The sequence below is a fragment of the Carlito syrichta genome, unplaced genomic scaffold (genome assembly GCF_000164805.1).
Source record: "Carlito syrichta isolate Samal-C Ts95f unplaced genomic scaffold, Tarsius_syrichta-2.0.1 Scaffold314713, whole genome shotgun sequence".
In the NCBI taxonomy this organism is placed as follows: domain Eukaryota; kingdom Metazoa; phylum Chordata; class Mammalia; order Primates; family Tarsiidae; genus Carlito; species Carlito syrichta.
In genome coordinates, this window is record NW_007258809.1 from 137,633 (window position 1) to 155,310 (window position 17,678).

General features: G+C 36.1%; 1 protein-coding gene across 1 annotated transcript in view; it reads left to right on the forward strand.

Annotated features, from left to right (window-relative positions):
- Positions 1 to 17,678, forward strand: part of KMT2E (lysine methyltransferase 2E) — a 111,324-nt gene that overhangs the window by 73,972 nt on the left and 19,674 nt on the right. Inside the window, 6 exon segments of the mRNA XM_008071759.1 lie at positions 1,941 to 2,171; positions 2,284 to 2,414; positions 4,095 to 4,212; positions 5,328 to 5,437; positions 13,099 to 13,363; positions 14,312 to 14,410. Coding sequence (XP_008069950.1) covers positions 1,941 to 2,171; positions 2,284 to 2,414; positions 4,095 to 4,212; positions 5,328 to 5,437; positions 13,099 to 13,363; positions 14,312 to 14,410 — 954 coding nt within the window.

Below are 17,678 nucleotides of genomic sequence, written 5' to 3' on the forward strand. Positions count from 1 at the left end.
GGCTGGAGTGCAGTGGCACGATCACAGCTCAGCGCAGCCTCGACCGTCTGTGCTCAGGTGATCTTTCTACCTCAGCCTCTAAGTAGCTGAGAATGCCTGGCTAATTTTTAAATGGTTTTGTAAAGATGGAGTCTCATCATGTTGCTTGGGCCAGTCTTGAACTCCTGGGCTCAAGCAATCCTCCTTCCTCAGCCTTCCAAAGTGCTGGTATTACATGAACCACCATACCCTGTCTGAAAAAATTTTTTGATTAAGCTGTTGGAACTGTTTAATACTCTTAACAGTCTCCCTTCTTCCCGATATATCTAATAGCCTCAATACCCTACAGGCTAAATGAGGAAGGAGCATCTTTTACTTAACTGATACTCTATTGCATAATGAAGTGATCAGGGACATAAAAGTAAAAAAAAAATTTTGTGCATCTTAAAAGTATATTTTTCTTAATTTGAAGATAGCTTTATAAAATTATTACTACAATAAGTAATTCTGTAGTGATTTCATATGGTTCAAGTGATCTAGAAGAAATGTATTTAAAGATATGCCAGGTCAGTAGAGGAGTTTCTTTTGGACCCAAAAAAGAAATAAAAATTTAAAAACTGAGTAGATTTATTTAATAAAGCAGAAAAAAGTTTAATATGAAATAACATCTCATTTATATAAAAATCTATTCTTTTTTAAATGGTCATCATAATGCAGAATATATATATATAAAAATAAGCCTACCCCCATCAAATAGTTGAGCAACTTCCTACAGTTTATACTTTGTTATAGAAAACAATGATTCTTTTTGTAATAAAGATTGGTCACTCATGCAGATGGACTGATGATAAATTTTATTGATGTGGTACTGTGCATATGTATGTGTCTAACAGGATGTATAAAGATCTTTATGAAAGCTATAGTTGATATTAAAATTTCACAGGTTATACATATTATAGAATATGTTTTCTTATCGAGGTATTCAATATCGTAGAAATTATGAGCAGCATTTACAACTAAATCTATCATGTGGACAATTGATTATATATCTTAGCATTGTACTAAATTAAGATACCAAAGCACAGTTTTGTTATAAAACATGTTAAAATTATGATATATCAAAATAAATGTATGCTTCATATGCAGCATATGCAGTTCATGTAATAATTGCAGATTTATTCTAGTCAAATAGAACTGTGAACACATAATAGTTCTTGGTTTATTGCTATTGAGTATATACTGGCATTATTTAAAATCAGAAATTTCATATGGTGTCTTTTTTTTTTTTTTTTTGAGTTGGAGTCTCACTCGGTCACCCAGGGTGGAGTACAGTGGCATGCTCACGGCCACCTCAGTGTCAACCTGCTGGGCTTCGGCAGTCCTTCCACCTCAGCCTTCCAAGTAGCTGGAACTGCAGGCGTGTACTGCTGCACCAGCCTTATTTTTGATTTATTGTAGAGACAAGGTCTTGCCAAGTTTCCTGGGCTGGTCTCAAACCCACGGGCTCAGACTCACCTTGGCCGCTCAAATTAAGATACCAAAGCACAGTTTTGTTATAAAACATGTTAAAATTATAATATATCAAAATAAATGTGCTGGGATTACAGACTGAGCCACTGAGACTGGCCTGCTGTCTTTTTTAAATCATTAACTGACATTGATCTAAAGTTTTAAATATTTGCACATTTTTATTGATACATTCCATTTGTCCACAGTAGTGGCAGTGAAGCTTAAATTTCTGCTATTCCAACTTAACTCTTCTGTTTTCCAATTCATATTTGCCTTGCAACCAGGACTAGGCTGCTAATTTATGTTCTTTTACTAGGATCAGCTTGGAAAGCCAACAGTATTTCTAGTTTATTTTGGGTTCGATTATGTAGGTTGCCATTAATGGGGTGTGTGTGTGTGTGTGTGTAATTATTTAAGTACAGATACTAATGCTTAGTTTGCTGTGATTTTAGGGTTCAGCTCCAGAGATTGATCCTTCATCTGATGGTTCAAATTTTGGATGGGAGACGAAAATCAAAGCATGGATGGATCGATATGAAGAAGCAAATAATAACCAGTATAGTGAGGGTGTTCAGAGGGAAGCACAAAGAATAGCTCTGAGATTAGGCAATGGAAATGACAAAAAAGAGATGACTAAATCAGATTTGAATACCAATAATTTGCTTTTCAAACCTCCAGTAGAGGTAAATATATAATTTGTCAAACAATTGTAGACAACCCTTTTTATATAATGTAGTTTCAGTTAGTCTGAAAGCAACTAGATGTAATTAATCTCAACATTTACTCTGGTTTTAGAGCCATATACAAAAGAATAAGAAAATTCTGAAATCCGCAAAAGATTTGCCTTCTGATGCACTTATCATTGAATACAGAGGGAAATTTATGCTGAGAGAACAATTTGAAGCAAATGGCTATTTCTTTAAAAGGTATATTCATTTATTTTCTCATGTCCATTTTCTATAGGTACATATAGAATTTTTTACTGTCTTACCTAGATGTTTTGATTATATGTACTTGGTTTTTTATGTGATAATTTCAGTATTTAAAACTGTGTAGTGTGGTTGAACAGTGACCAGTGATATTTTTTTTTTCTTTGAGTCAGGGTCTCATTCTGTCACCCAGGCTGGAGTGCAGTGGCACAATCACGGCTCACCACAGCCTCGACCTGCTGGGCTCAGGTGATCTTTTTGCCTCAGCCTCCCAGAGTAGCTGAGACTATAGGCCTGTGTTGCCACGCCCAGCTAATTTTTAAATTTTTTTTTTAGTAAAGATGAGGTCTCTCTCTCAAGCAGTCCTCCCACCTTGGCCTCCCAATGTGCTGAGGTTATAGGCATGAGCTGCTTCACCCAGCCATACAACCTTTGTAGTGTAATAAAATATACAACATTTAAAAAAATACAAAGATGTAGTTCTCAGTCTCTTCCCTATGTCTGTCTTGCTGAAAATTCTAAAACAATCCACTTCAACGATAAACCATTAACAAGATGGGTTGAAGCCGGGCTCGGTGGCTCAACCTGTAATCCTGCGCCTTTGGGAGGCTGAGGTGAGTGGATTGCCTGAGCCCGCGGGTTCGAGACCCGCCTGGACAGCGAGACCTCATCTCTACAGTAAATAAATAAAAAAAAATCAGCCGGGCGTGGTAGCACATGCCTGTAATTCCGGCTACTTGAAAGGCTGAGGTGGAAGGATCACCGGAGCCCAGCAGGTCGAGGCTCCGGTGGCCGGGAGCGGCCACTGCACTCCAGTCTGGGCGAGAGAGTGAGACTCCAACTCAAAAAAAAAAAACAAACAATATGGGTTGACTAGATAGAATATTAGTCAGAAACTCTGATTACCTGAGTTTTCCAGGAACCCTTTCCATCTAGGAAATTCTTCATAATATAATAGAGCCTGAAAAGAACAGGATGACCATAGGTAAAAAACCCCCTCCTCTTTAATGGATAGTATTAGATTTGGTTCTATGTTATTGTCACCACTTTCAGTTCCTACTTTGTTGGTATTAGAATAGTTTTGGAGGCCTCATCTTTGGTTTGAGATTTTTATGTGTAATTGATATGATCCACTGATAGGTATTGCTTCTCTGTGGTCTAGAAATATGTTTATATTTCTAGGGGGATAACATCCCCAGTCTGTGTCCTATAGTTATCGAAAACATTTCTTGTTGTTTATAACTTGAGTTTTTACTTAGGATATGAAAGATACACAAGAATTTTCCCACTATATAGTAGATTTATCTGAAACAGGAGTAGCACTTTTAAATGCACCAGGAAATATGGACTTCAAGGGCATCCAGTGAATCCTGCAAAGGCAGTAATCACTTTCTTTTATCTTCCTTATAAATCTGAATTTCTACCATCAGTTAATTGCTTTTGCTTATATAATTTTGATATAGCTTATAGTGGCAGGTGCCAATTTCATTAGCATAAACTAGCATAAGATAAGAGTGGCTACTGGAGTCAGACTGCCTGTATTCAAATCTTGGCTTCACTACTTTTAGAAGTCTCTTAGACTGTGTTTTTAAGTTTCTTCATCAGTTTGCTTCTGAAGAATAACATGAGATTATTAATACTAAAATGTTAATAGCTTATTTGTTTCTTTCTTTGTAGACCATACCCTTTTGTTTTATTCTACTCTAAATTTCATGGGTTAGAAATGTGTGTTGATGCAAGGACTTTTGGGAATGAGGCTCGATTCATCAGGCGTTCTTGTACACCTAATGCAGAGGTAAGCTTATAGAAATCTTTTAGGGAGGTATGAGGGCTGGAGGTGTGTGGAATCTGAGTATTAAACATACAACTCTGGTAGCTTAAAACATTTTTAAACTGCAGATGCAATTTTATATGGTCCAGCATCTTTATGTGATGAAAATTTAGGAGATACTGGCTGTGAAGTTTTTGTTTTGTTTTTTTAAAGAGACAAGGGTTTGCTCTCTTGCCCAGGCTGGAGTGCAGTGGTATGATTACAGCTCACTGTAGCCTCAGTCTCCTGAACTCAAGCAATCCTCCCACCTCAGCCTCCCGAGTAGCTAGAATTACAGGTATGCACCACCATGCCCAACTAATTTTTAAATTTTTTGTGGAGATGGGGTCTTGCTGTGTTGGCTAGGCTGATCTTGAGCTCCTGGCCTCAAGCAATCTTCCTGCTTCAACCTCTCAAAGTGCTGTGATTATAGGTGAGAGCCACTGGCTGACTGAAGTCTTAAAAATCACATTGCACATTGAAGAAATTGTGATGTTTCTTGTAAGAGGAAATATTAGACTTCTTTCTGTTTATCTTGGAAGCTCTTTATTTATAGGTCAAATATATGCTGTGGTTTCATTACATTAGATGACAAAACTAAGAGTATAGGTTTTAGAACCAGAGTTAGTAGATTCATGCCTTCTCAGTGACTTACTAACTTTGTAACCTTATCTATGCCTCAGTTTTTTCTGTAAAAAGGTGGTATAAGAATGAAAGAAGTTAATATATGTAAAGTTCTAGAACAGTGTCTGTCATTGAAAAGTACAGTGTTAGCTGTTCCATAACTTGAGTTTAGTTAATTGCACCTGAGATGTCATCACTTATAAGACTTCCAATTTCAGAGATGCTAAAAGTTGAAAAATTAGAATTACTGAAATACAATATTTTATTCGTTGTCACTCTGTGAACTGTAGAGGATGATAGCTGGTATTGGGCAGCACCATACCTTTGAAAAACCTTCCCACTTGGTACCACTGGTTTGCAGTCAAGTTGTGTTTGTGAAGTACTTTAGAAAGAATAGTTTTCAAAATTGTAGGAAAAGATGCTTCTGAAGGTAGAAGGTAATTTGTAGAATTGTAAAATTATTCTTTAACTTACAGGTGAGACATGAAATTGAAGATGGAACCATACATCTTTACATTTATTCTATACAAAGTATTCCAAAGGGAACCGAAATTACTATTGCCTTTGATTTTGATTATGGGAATTGGTAAGTTCAAGTCTATAAATACGTCATCTGTTGTTTTAAAATAATGTCATTAATGTCATAATAATTTAGGTGTGGTCACACCTTTTACAGCTTTTTATTTTTATTTACCGTGACGAGTTAAAAGTAAATGAAAACAAGAATTTTGGTATCAGTTTCCATTACATCAATACTGCTTATTTCTTTTCTAAATTTTTCCCTTGTTATTAGTATTTCCCTAATTATTATTATAATGTAAATGTTCACAGTAATTATAATTAGTAATTCTAATTCAGCCATATATCACTAACTTTATGTGAGAATCTTTTTCTTCTTTTTCTTGTATTTTAGGGAATACAATTTTATTCATATAATTTAGTTGTTTGATCAATATGAATTGATAATTTTTCTTTTACCCCTCAAACAAAAGAAATTGTACCAAATTTTTTTTTGCAGTATAAATTAAAAGGGTTTGTTGGAGCTCCTGCAGAGAAACTCTGAGAACTATTCTTCTGAGACATTAGGAAAAACCACGTTAATTCTGACTGCAGTTGATGGCTTGAACAACGTGAGGATTAGAGGAACTGACCCCCTGTGAAGTCCAAAATTCGCACATAACTTTTGACTCCCCCAAAACTTTAATAGCCTACTGTTGACTGGAAGTCTTACCAATAACACGAATAGTCAGTTAACACATATTTTGCATTTTTATGAATTATATACTGTATTCTTACAATAAAGTAAACTAGAGAAAAGAAAATGTTATTAAGAAATAATATGGAAGATAAAATATATTTGCTGTTCATTAAGTGGAAGTGGTTCATTGTAAAGGTCTTAATCTTAACGTTAAATAGACTAAGGAAGAGGAGGGGTTGGTCTTGCTATCTCAGGGGTGGCCGAGGTGGAAGAGGTAGAGGAAGTAGAAGGGTAGCTTTATGGAAATACATTGTAATTTCTATCTGACTGTTTTTGCTTTTTAATTTATCTAAAAAATTTTCTATGTAGTGCCAATCAATCCTTCTACCATTTGCTTTAGTTTCAGTGCCCATATCATAGAAGGGTCCATGACATAAAAGAAGTCAAAAGTATTAAATAATTGGAACCCTTCTGCCAGATTGTCTAATGTCAATTTGTTTTCTGGCACTGCTTCTTCTTTGCCTTCTTCCTCATCATGTAGCACTGGTTTGGAAGCACTCACTTGTCTTTATCAAGTTGTCCACTGTTAATTCGTCTGCTATGGTGTCTGTTAGCTCTTGAATTTCTCCAAGATGCATATCTTGAAACCCTTCATACACCCCCCAAATTTTTGCCATATCCACAAACTCTTCATGATTTTTTTTTTTTTGAGTTGGAGTCTCACTCTGTTGCCCAGGCTGGAGTGCAGTGGCATGCTCACAAGCCACCGTAGCCTCGACCTGCTGGACTTAGGTGATCTTTCCGTCTCAGCCTTCCGAGTAGCTGGAACTGTAGACACACACCACCATGCCTGGCTAATTTTTTGTGATTTATTGTAGAGACGGGGTCTCAACAAGTTGCCCAAGCTGGTCTTGAACCCCCAGTTTCAGGCAATTCTCTTGCCTTCGCCTCCCAAAGTGCTGGGATTACAGGCTGAGCCACTGCGCCCTGCTGCATGATTATTTTGATTGGTTCTGTTGTAAGTCCTATGAAATTGTGCACAACATCTGGACACAGTTTTCTCCAGCAGGAATTTATTGTTTTGGGCTTAATGGTTTTCACTGCTTTTTCTCTTAACAAAAATGGCATCTTCAGTGGTGCGTTCTTTCCAGATTTTCATGATGTTCTCTCCATTAGGGTTCTCTTCATAGTGTTGACAGTTCTTTCCATAAAGTACTCTATGCCATAGAGCATAATGAGCCATAAAGGTCCTTATGATCCCCTCATCAAGAGTCTGAATTAGAGATGTTGTGTCTGGGGGCCCGTAGACCACTTGAATGTCTTCATTGTTGAACACAAAGTGTTACGGGTGGCCAGGGGCATTGTCCAATATCAACAGAACTTGAAAAGGCAGTCCCTTACAGCCTAGGTACTTCCTGACTTCAGAGACAGAGCATTGATGGAACCAGTTCAGACAAAATGTTCTTGTTGTCCAGGTTTTCTTGTACAACCAAAAGACTGACTGCTGGAATTTATCTTTTCTTTCAAGTATAGGGGGCTAACAGCTTTACAGATAATAGTCCTGATCATAAACCCGGATCCATGTGTATAAAACAGTAGAGTTGGCCTGTACTTGTCTTAAATCCTAGTCCTTGCTTCTCTTTCTTACTAATAAATGTCTTTGTGACTTTTTTTTTCCCCCCAGAACAGGGCACTTTTTTTTGAATTGGAGTCTGTATCACCCAGGCTGGAGTGCAGTGGCATGCTCACAGCTCCTACAGCCTTAACCTGCTGGGCTCAGGTGGTCCCTTCCACCTCAGCCTTCTGAGTAGCTGGGACTGCAGGCACACACCAGCATGCTTGACTGACTTTTTAATTTTATTGTAGAGATGAAATCTAGCCATGTTGCCCAGGCTGGTCTTGAGCTCCTGGGCTTAGACAGTCCTCTCTCCTCAGCTTCCCAAAGTGATGGGATTACAGGCGTGAGCCACCATACCTGGCCGAATAGGGCACCTTAGTCTGCATTAAAAACCTGTTCACACAGATACCCTTTCTCCTCGTTGGTTTTCTTAATGGCTTCTGGGAACTCTGCTGCCTCTTGATTGGAAGAAGTTGATTCTCCTATTATCTTAACATTTGTTTTGTTTGAGTCAGAGTTTCACTCTGTCACCCAAACTGGAGTGCAGTGGTACAATCACAGCTCACGACAGCCTTGACCTCCGAGTCTCAGGTGATCCTTCTGCCTTAGCCTCCTGAGTAACTGGAAACACAGGCATGTACCACCACCACGCTTGGCTAGTATTTTGATTTTCTGTGATGGGGGGCACTGTGTATAGAGATGAGGTCTTACATTTGCCCAGGCTGGTCTTAAATTCCTGAGCTCAAATAATCCTCCCGCCTTAGCCTCCCAAAAGTGTTGGGATTACAGGCATGAGCCACTGCACCAGGCCTCCCTTGCCATTTCTTAAGCCAAGCCCCTTTCTGAGATCATCAAACCATCTATTGCTGGCATTAAAGTCTCCAGCTTTAATTCATCTTTCTTCTGCATTAGGTAGTCATTTTAATGGCTTCACTTTTTCTTGAATTATATTGCATCTATAGGTATGCTTTTCTTATATAGCAATCCCACATAAAGCTGCGTTTTCACTACAAGATGAAATGGTATTTTGCAAAAAGTGCAGTGTTTACATACCTACTGGCATAGCTACAGGGACATCCCCACAAATTTCCTTTTAATTGTTTTTACAGTGGTACTTGTGCTAGATTCATATATCTTGAGATGATGGGCAACTACAGCTGTTGACCTCAGTCTGCAGTGCATATCTAGTAATTCAGCTTTTTATCATAATGATAGGACTTTTCTCTACATCTTGGGAGCACTTCAAGATCACCAGTGGCATTTCATATAGGTCTCATGGTGTTACTCAAAATTTATTGGATTGCAGTAAACATGATGAAAAATATGTGAGGGCAACAAAAGATCACTTTATAGTACAATATACTATTTACTGTGCAATGAATTGTTCACACTAAGTGGATACTCCCAACACTTGAGCTCATTCCAACAGCACAGGAAGTGAGTCCAAAATTATTTGGTAGTATTGAATGTTCCATGGTCAATTTTTTGCAGTTATGACATAACGCTGCACCTTTGTTTGTTTACATTTCTATTGGCTTTGAATGGCGCCATGTATGATGGTCTGTGTGTGCTTTAAGTGTTGATAAATTTTTTGATAATAGATTTCTGTATATGGTAGTAAATGATAAAATAGACTAGTATCTACACTTTTTTTTGTATTCAAGACATAAGTTTTTCTTAATTTTTTCACTATTTCTAGGCTACTTCATGTTTTTTCAGTGTCACAAATCTCCAAAAAAAATTTCCAATACAGTTATTGAAAAAAAATCCCAGCCGGGCTCGGTGGCTCAGCCTGTAATCCCGCGCCTTGGGAGGCTGAGGTGAGTGGATTGCCCGAGCCTGCGGGTTCGAGATCCATCTGGGCAACTTAGCGAGACCTCATCTCTACAATAAATCAAAAATTAGCCGGGCGTGGTAGTGCATGCCTGTAATTCTGGCTACTTGGAAGGCTGAGGCGGAAGGATCGCTGGAGCCCAGCAGGTTGAGGCTGCGGTGGCTGGGAGCGGCCACTACACTCCAGTCTGGGCGACAGAGTGAGACTCCCAACTCAAAAAAAAGAAGAAAAAAAAAATTCCCATATAAGTGAACATGCACAGTTCAAATCTGTGTTTTTCAGTGGTAAACTATACTGAAATTTTCATTTAAATTTAAAAAATTGTAATATAAATGTAAAAATAAAATACAAGCCTTCGTATACTTCCTAAATTAACAAATAAAACATTATCCCTTGTTTAGCAGCCAGATTGCATCTCCCTTCCCTCCTTCACAAACTGCCCTCTTGAATTTGGTTTGTTACTTTAACATTTTACTCTTTGTATATTGACAAATAGTCTCTAAAATTTTGTATATTTTTAAACTTTAAATTGTAATCTACTGTATTATTTAGCGTTCATCTTCTCATTACGTGAGAGTAAGCTACATTATGTGTAGCTTTAGTTCACTTGTTTTCACTGCTTACAGCATTTATCTATTCACTAGCCATGGACCCTTATATTTATTTTAAAAATGCTTATGGCTTTTTTTTTTTAACATCTCTGCATGTGTACATGTTCTCTTCATGGTAGGGACGTAGGAGTAGACTGCTGGATTGCAAAATGTGTACAGTCTCAGTTGTTACCAGATGTGGGTAAAATTACTGTCCAAAGAGGCTTGTACCAGTTTACATTCCTAAGCAATTTAGTTTGCTGCTCTGTTTCTTTACTGTAAGACTTTAAAAACTGATGCTGGTTCATGTGAAATGATACATTTTTACATTTTGATTTATCATTTTTCTTGATTATGGATCTTTTTGTATATTCATTCTCATTTGAATTTCCTCTCTTGTGAATTGCCTGATGATATCTGTCCATTTTTCTGCTGGGTGGTTTTTTCTTGCTTTTTTTTCTTTTTTAAGTTCTTTATATTCTGTGTAGTCTTTTGGGTTGTAAGCATTTCAGTTTATTTCCTCCTACTCTGTACTTTTTAAACTTTGTGTAATATCTTTTTAAAGTGCAGTTTTTAAAAATTGCCTATTATATCTTTTCTCAGTGAAATCCCTCTTCCCTCAGTATGCATCTCTACTGATTATTGCAGTCAGATTTATCATGATAACTAAAACTTTTCTTGTATTAGCCCTTCTGTGCTAAAAGGTGAAACATTTAGCATAATGTATCTTTGCCCATTGCTTTGGGAGACTGTGTATCCCATAGAGCTTAATAATTTGTGCTTTTTATGTCTGTCTGGTTTCAAATCCTAGCTTGGTCTCTTACTAGCTATGTAACCTTGGATCAATATATTCATCTCTTTGTCCACATTATCTCGTGATAATATGAGAATAATATTAATTACTCAGCTAAGTGTTTAATAAACCTAAGTTGTTGCCATCATTGTTATTTGCAGTTCTGTTGTCCTAAAATCAAAGAAAACATCTAGAAGGAGTTTGAATCTAGTATCTGTTAGTACCTGATTTGGGAGGATAGAGTTAGGACCATAAATGTTTGTATTCTACCCCTGGTTCTCAGATTTAGACAGTTGGACTTGTACCTTTCTAGCAGTGTTAAAAGTTAATGAATTAGGAGTATTAGAAACTTAAAAAGTAAGTTGTAACCGGGCTCGGTGGCTTAGCCTGGTTCAGCCTGTAATCCCACGCCTTTGGGAGGCTGAGGTGAGTGAATTGCCTGAGCCCGCGGGTTCTGGGCAGCGAGACCTCATCTCTACAATAAATAAAAAAATCAGCCGGGCGTGGTAGTATGCGCCTGTAATTCCGGCTACTCGGAAGGCTGAGGCGGAAGGATCGCCGGAGCCCAGCAGGTCGAGGCTGCGGTGGCCGGGAGTGGCCACTGCACTCCAGTCTGGGCGAAGGAGTGAGACTCCAACTCAAAAAAAAGAAAAAAAAAAAAAAAGTAAGTTGTTTTTATTTTGAACAAACATTTAACTACTTACAACATGCAAAGTGGAAGAAAGGTATTATTAACTGAGATTTGGACCTTTAGCCTGTACCCTGGAGTTAAACTAGGTCTTAACCATTGAAGGTAGAGATAAAGAGGGCAGAGAATTAAGAAATACTGAAATGACAGTCATGTGGGCTTCCGAGTCTTACAGACTTGTATCTAAATACTGTCCCTACCACTTCTTAACTGTGTGACTTTGGACAAGATACTGAGCCTCACTGAGTTTTAATCTCATCTGTAAACAGAGAGTAATAATTACCATTACTGTGAAGATGAGAAGAAAGTGCAGCTCTTTTTCATGCTTCCATTTGAAAGAGAGAGCACTTAAAAGGGGTAACAGGAAACATTACATTTTTTCAAGGTAGCTTTTTAAAGAAATCTCATTATTGAAATCATTCCTTAAAGTATAAGACAAACTAGTTAAGGTATGATATTTGTTATACCTAGTATTTTTTATTTAGGTCAAATTTCAGGTCAGTATTTTATAAAACTCTGGGACTACTGAAGTAATTATGGCTTTTGCCTTAATGTTATATAGTATTGTGTGAAATTCACAGTATCATTTTATTTGGAAGAACTTAAAAGTTTTGATTTATTTGACTTTTTCTTCTTCTAAACATAATACAGATTGAACATCCCTAGTCTGAAAATAAATCCAGAATCCAAAATACTTCAAAATCCTAAACTTTTTGAGCACTTTGATAATGCCACAAGTAGAAAATTCTACACCTGGCCAGGTGTGGTGGCTCAAGCCTGTAATCCTAGCACTTTGGGAGGCCAAGGCCGAGAGGATTGCCTGAGCTCAGGGGTTCGAGACCAGCCTGAGCAGCATGGCGAGACTTCGTCTCTACAATAAATAAAAATAATAATAAGCTGGGCATGATAGTGTGCCCCTGTAGTTCCAGCTATTTGAAAGGCTGAGGCGGAAGGATTGCCTGAGCCCAGCAGGTGGAGGCTGCAGTGGTCGTGAGTGTGCCTCTGCACTCCAACCTGGGCAACAGAGTGAGACTCCAACTCAAAAAAAGGAAAAGAAAAAAAAAATTCTACACCTGACCTCGTGTGACAGGTTGCAGTCAAAAATTTGTTTCAGGCACAAATTATTAAGTATATTGTGTAAAAGTACTTTCAGGCTGTGTGAATAAAGGCATATGTGAAATATGAATGAATTTTACTTTTAGACTTGGGTCCCATCCCCAAGATATATGTGTGAACATCCCATAATCCAAAACACTTCTGGTCCTAAGCATTTCAGGTAAGGGGTGTTCAACCTTTGTTATTATAACTTATGACTGAAGGCCCAACAACTGGTCAAATTAACATCATTGTTTTTGTGAGAAAATAAAATTTCTCTTATGATAGTTACCAGGAATATAAACTAGTGAAAATTAAGGATTGCTTATAATTAGTAAGTACATACAATTTTGTGGAGTTGCAGCTTAAGATGAATTAGAAATTTTCCAGTTTTATATCTTGAATAAATATTTAACTGGTTATCTTTCCAGTAAGTACAAGGTGGATTGTGCATGCCTCAAAGAAAATCCAGAGTGCCCTGTTCTAAAACGTAGTTCTGAATCTATGGAAAACATCAATAGTGGTTATGAGACCAGGAGGAAAAAAGGGAAAAAAGACAAAGATATTTCAAAAGAAAAAGATACGCAAAATCAGAATATTACTTTGGATTGTGAAGGAACAACCAACAAAATGAAGAGCCCAGAAACTAAACAGAGAAAGCTTTCTCCTCTGAGACTCTCAGTATCAAACAATCAGGTACTGAACTTTGCTGATTCTTAATAAAATTGAATAAACAAAGGAAAATAATTAGTCATATTTTAACCTCTTTTTGTCATATATGCTTGTTTAAAATAGTGGTTAAAGGGCTATTCTGTTATTTAATGAAATGTTTACAGGTGTAAAATATAGGTTCTGTAGAATTTGTACAATATTTCTTGAGTTATTAAGAAACAACTTAGCCAACAAATCCTTGCAGAATCAAAGACAAGATTTTCCTATGACTGGGTAATTTTTAAAAATCTTCCAGATGGCACTTTCCTTATGTTCATAATAAATGTTCTTAAAGTCTTAAGCCATAAAACTTCCTTTCCTTAAATATCTAGACCTAGATAGTCTTATCAATTCTGTAAGTGTGTCACAGTCAGTAACAGCAAACAAGATTTTTGAGAGAAAATTCACTAAGAATACATAAGGTAATTTTTAGGGTAGAACCTACACTTTTCTGCTCTACCAAAAGATATTTTGTTATATGTTCTCTAAACAAATAGAAGTTAAAAGGACCATTAAAATGTGAAAATTCAGTAAGCTTTTGCTCATCTCCAGGACTAGTTTTCTGGAAATAATTTCTCTTAAGCTTTTAATTGAACAAATATTTATTGAGTACTTGGTGTTTACAGGATTTGTGAAATAATTTATGTTTATATTTTAGGAAAAATATAAACATAAGGCCATGCTATCATGTTTGACCTTTATTGATAAGAACTTTATTGACTAGAAATTTGAAAAGCAAGAGTATTTGATTGCATGATTTTGAAAAGTTTCTTGAATTAGGAAACCAGTCGTAAATCTTAAGTGAATTTAAATAAGCTTGTAACTTTTTACATGTTGAATTGGTTGTGGTTGAAAGATACTGAAACAGTTTGATGGTCCCTAGTTTATAAATGGAGTAATAGTTTCTATAAAGTAGTCATTTCCATCTTACAGGAACCAGATTTTATTGATGATATAGAGGAAAAAACTCCTATTAGTAATGAAGTAGAAATGGAATCAGAGGAGCAGATTGCAGAAAGAAAAAGAAAGATGGTAAGTTGGGAAGCCAGCAGTTACTTTGTGCTGTTGCTTGGATTTAGCGAGCTGCTCTTATTGTAATTGCTGCCTTTAGGTGGGCTTTTACACTGCTCTTTGCTTGAAGTTAGAAAATTTGGGGCTCATGATGGTCCACTGAGCATTTTTATTTGACTTTGTCATTACCATTTAAATAAATTCCACTAATCTTTTGTATATTTATTGGACTTTCATTAGAGATTTAAGAATGTATGACTTTAAGAAATGCTTTATGAACATTTTCAATGCTAAGAACTATAAATAAATTAATGCCACAATTGTTCAAAATGTCTTTTATTAGCTTAATATGTTCTTTCTCTTTATGACTTGAAGTAGAACAAAAATAGAACTTTAAACCTTACAATATCACTAAATAAATTGCTTATGCAAAAAAACCCTTCAGTTTAGTACCTACTATTTCTATATTCTCATACTATTATAATACAATAAGGTTTTCATTAAAATAAATTTAGGATTTATGTTTCTTGTAGTTTATTTGCAAATATTTTATCAGTGTAAAAATTAGAACAAGATACAAATTGATGGTAATTTAGTATTTGATAATCAGTTAAGTTATATTTGTATATACATGTCAGTTAAGGTACCTTAGCATTTGATGTATCAGCTAGTAAATAATGTATTATGATATACTTTGATTGCCCTAAAATTTGAAAATGACTTTACAAATCAACTGATGGCCTTATTATAGGTTCTCCCCATTCCTCTTTACTTTATATGCTCCCTTGTTTCCTGTTTTCAGAGTTTTCAGGCTGTTTTCCTTGGAATCTCATATGTCACACATTTAAGGGTGGGATCTTTGAAAGTTTGGCCACTGTAGGGCTACTTAATGTGAGTCTGTTTATCACCTTCATGGTTATCTTTCTAATAATGCTGATAATTGTTGATGATCAAAATTGTGAAAGCAATGCAGAACTGTTTCATCGCCTTAGGATTTCAGCAACACTGGTCTATTGAGATCAAGTAGTGTTAGAGATAGGAACAAGCAAATACAGGAGAAAATAAAGGCATTTCTGTAACTAAAGGGATTATCTCAAAACTTTTTCAGGATTCAATTATATGTATGTAAGTTACCTGTACATTCTCAAATTATCCATGGTCCTTCTTTAGTATTGATTTTCAGTATTGTCTTGTTCATTCCTCAGTTGACACAGCCTTGTATTTGTACTAATCTTTCAGGGACTCTTAGGAAACTAATTTAGAGTATCACTGGTTTCTGAGTGGCACACACATCTGATGGGAGGAACCTCTTTTGTAACTATCAGTAAGGGCTATAAAAACCACTTTGGGGGGAAAACAAACACTGGGGGAAAAACCCCAAAACTTTGTTCTATGTTTATGTAATAATTTTTAAGTTTTGTGGCTATAGGGCTACTTTAAAAATACATCCTATCAGTACTTAAAAGTTAGTGGAACTTAGGACATTCTAATTCCCAGATAAAAAGGAAAATTGGATACCTAATGTTTAACTTGGTGGAACTTGGAAAATATGCCCTGCTGAAATATCGGTTGGGAGAGCGTTAAATTGAAGAAATGTATCTGTATATTGACTTGGAATTTTTGATCCTGATTTTGCTTATTAGTATGCTATAGTAAAATGAAGGATACTTCAAAGTTTTACTATAGCAATTTGGTATCCATTCTGCCACTAAGGTTGCTATGAAGCTGGGTATTTTTATGGGAATTAAATGTGGAAAACTTGAAAAGTGTAAATGTTTACAATTTGGTATTTTGAAAGGATATGAAATAAAAATTTAAAAATCCTTGGCTCCTTGACCCATAGTCCTCAAAGTCATTGTAATGTTATTATTTTTCATTTGCTTTGATGTTTGAATTATAACTTTTTTGGATGTATTCAAATATGCAGAATGCAAAAGCATGCATCCTAAGATTCCTAAGCAGTTAGCACTCCCCACCCCTGCCAAAGTATTACTACTGTGTTTGGTTTTGAAAAGTTTAAATATAAATCACCCTCTATTTTTCTAGTCTTTTTCTTTTATATTGGTTATGTTAACATCAGTGGTCAGAAAGATAAGTTCAGATTTAAAACTTGCAATTAAAAAAGGGACAACTAAGACCAGACAAAATAAAGGTGATAGTCATATTACCCCTAGAAACTTCTGTCAGAGTGATTTAAATTTTCTCCTGTGACAAGATGGACCTTCCAAATCATTATAGGTATAACAGGAGATGTCAGTTGAATATTCCTTATTCAAAATGCTTGGGACCAGGAATATTCTATGGTTTGAATTTTGGATTATTTGCATTATACTTAACTGTTTAGCATCCCAAATCCAAAAATCTCCACCAAGCATTTCAAATGTCATATTGACACTCAAAAAGCTTTAAGTTTTGAGTATTTTACATTTTGAGATACTCTACCTATACTACAGTAACTATCGTGTATATTTATCAGATTGGGATAGGTGGACTCAGTAACACCCTCCTCCTAGATAAATTCCATGTAGTAATCATCAAATTCCAATGTACAGTAGTCCCTCCTCATTTGCAGGTTTGCTTTTCCAGGTTTCAGTTACCCATTGTGGTTCGGAAAATATTAAGATAATTTGAGGGAGAAATTGAGAGCAATTTCACATAGCTTTTATTACAGCATATTGTTATAATTGTTTTATTATTAATCTCCTACTATGTCTAAATTATAAACTTCATCATAGGTGTGTACGTATAAGAAGAAAACACAGTACATATAGGATTCACATCATTGTCTGTGGTTTCAGGCGTCCAGTCTTGAAATGTATGCTCTGTTGATGGCGGGTGGCGGGGGCAGGGAGACGACTGCTGTTCTTCAGCCTATACTTTTATAGTATAACTTGAACAGTAGGAAAATGACAGTTTTTACCTATGTACATAGCAATTTCATACACCACCTAATATTTAGCATTTTGCTCGATTTCCAAAAACTGCACTAGGGTATTTTATGTATTTTGATTGTTGACTTTATTCTTTTTGATGAGAGTGGAAGACAGTGTCTCTGCTTCCAGGGATATTTACAAAGATAATTGCAATACAGCAATAAGAGGTAGAGGGAGGTATAAATATGATAGCTTATTTCTGGGGAGGGATCAAAGACCATTTCATGAACTGTAGATAATATAGGTCTCTATGATGGACCTTTTGAGTAAAGTCTAACCAAATACAAATTAGCTTATGACTAAATTGTTAGAACTTACTTCTCCAAGGGAAACAGCCTGGAAAGAGTTATAAAATG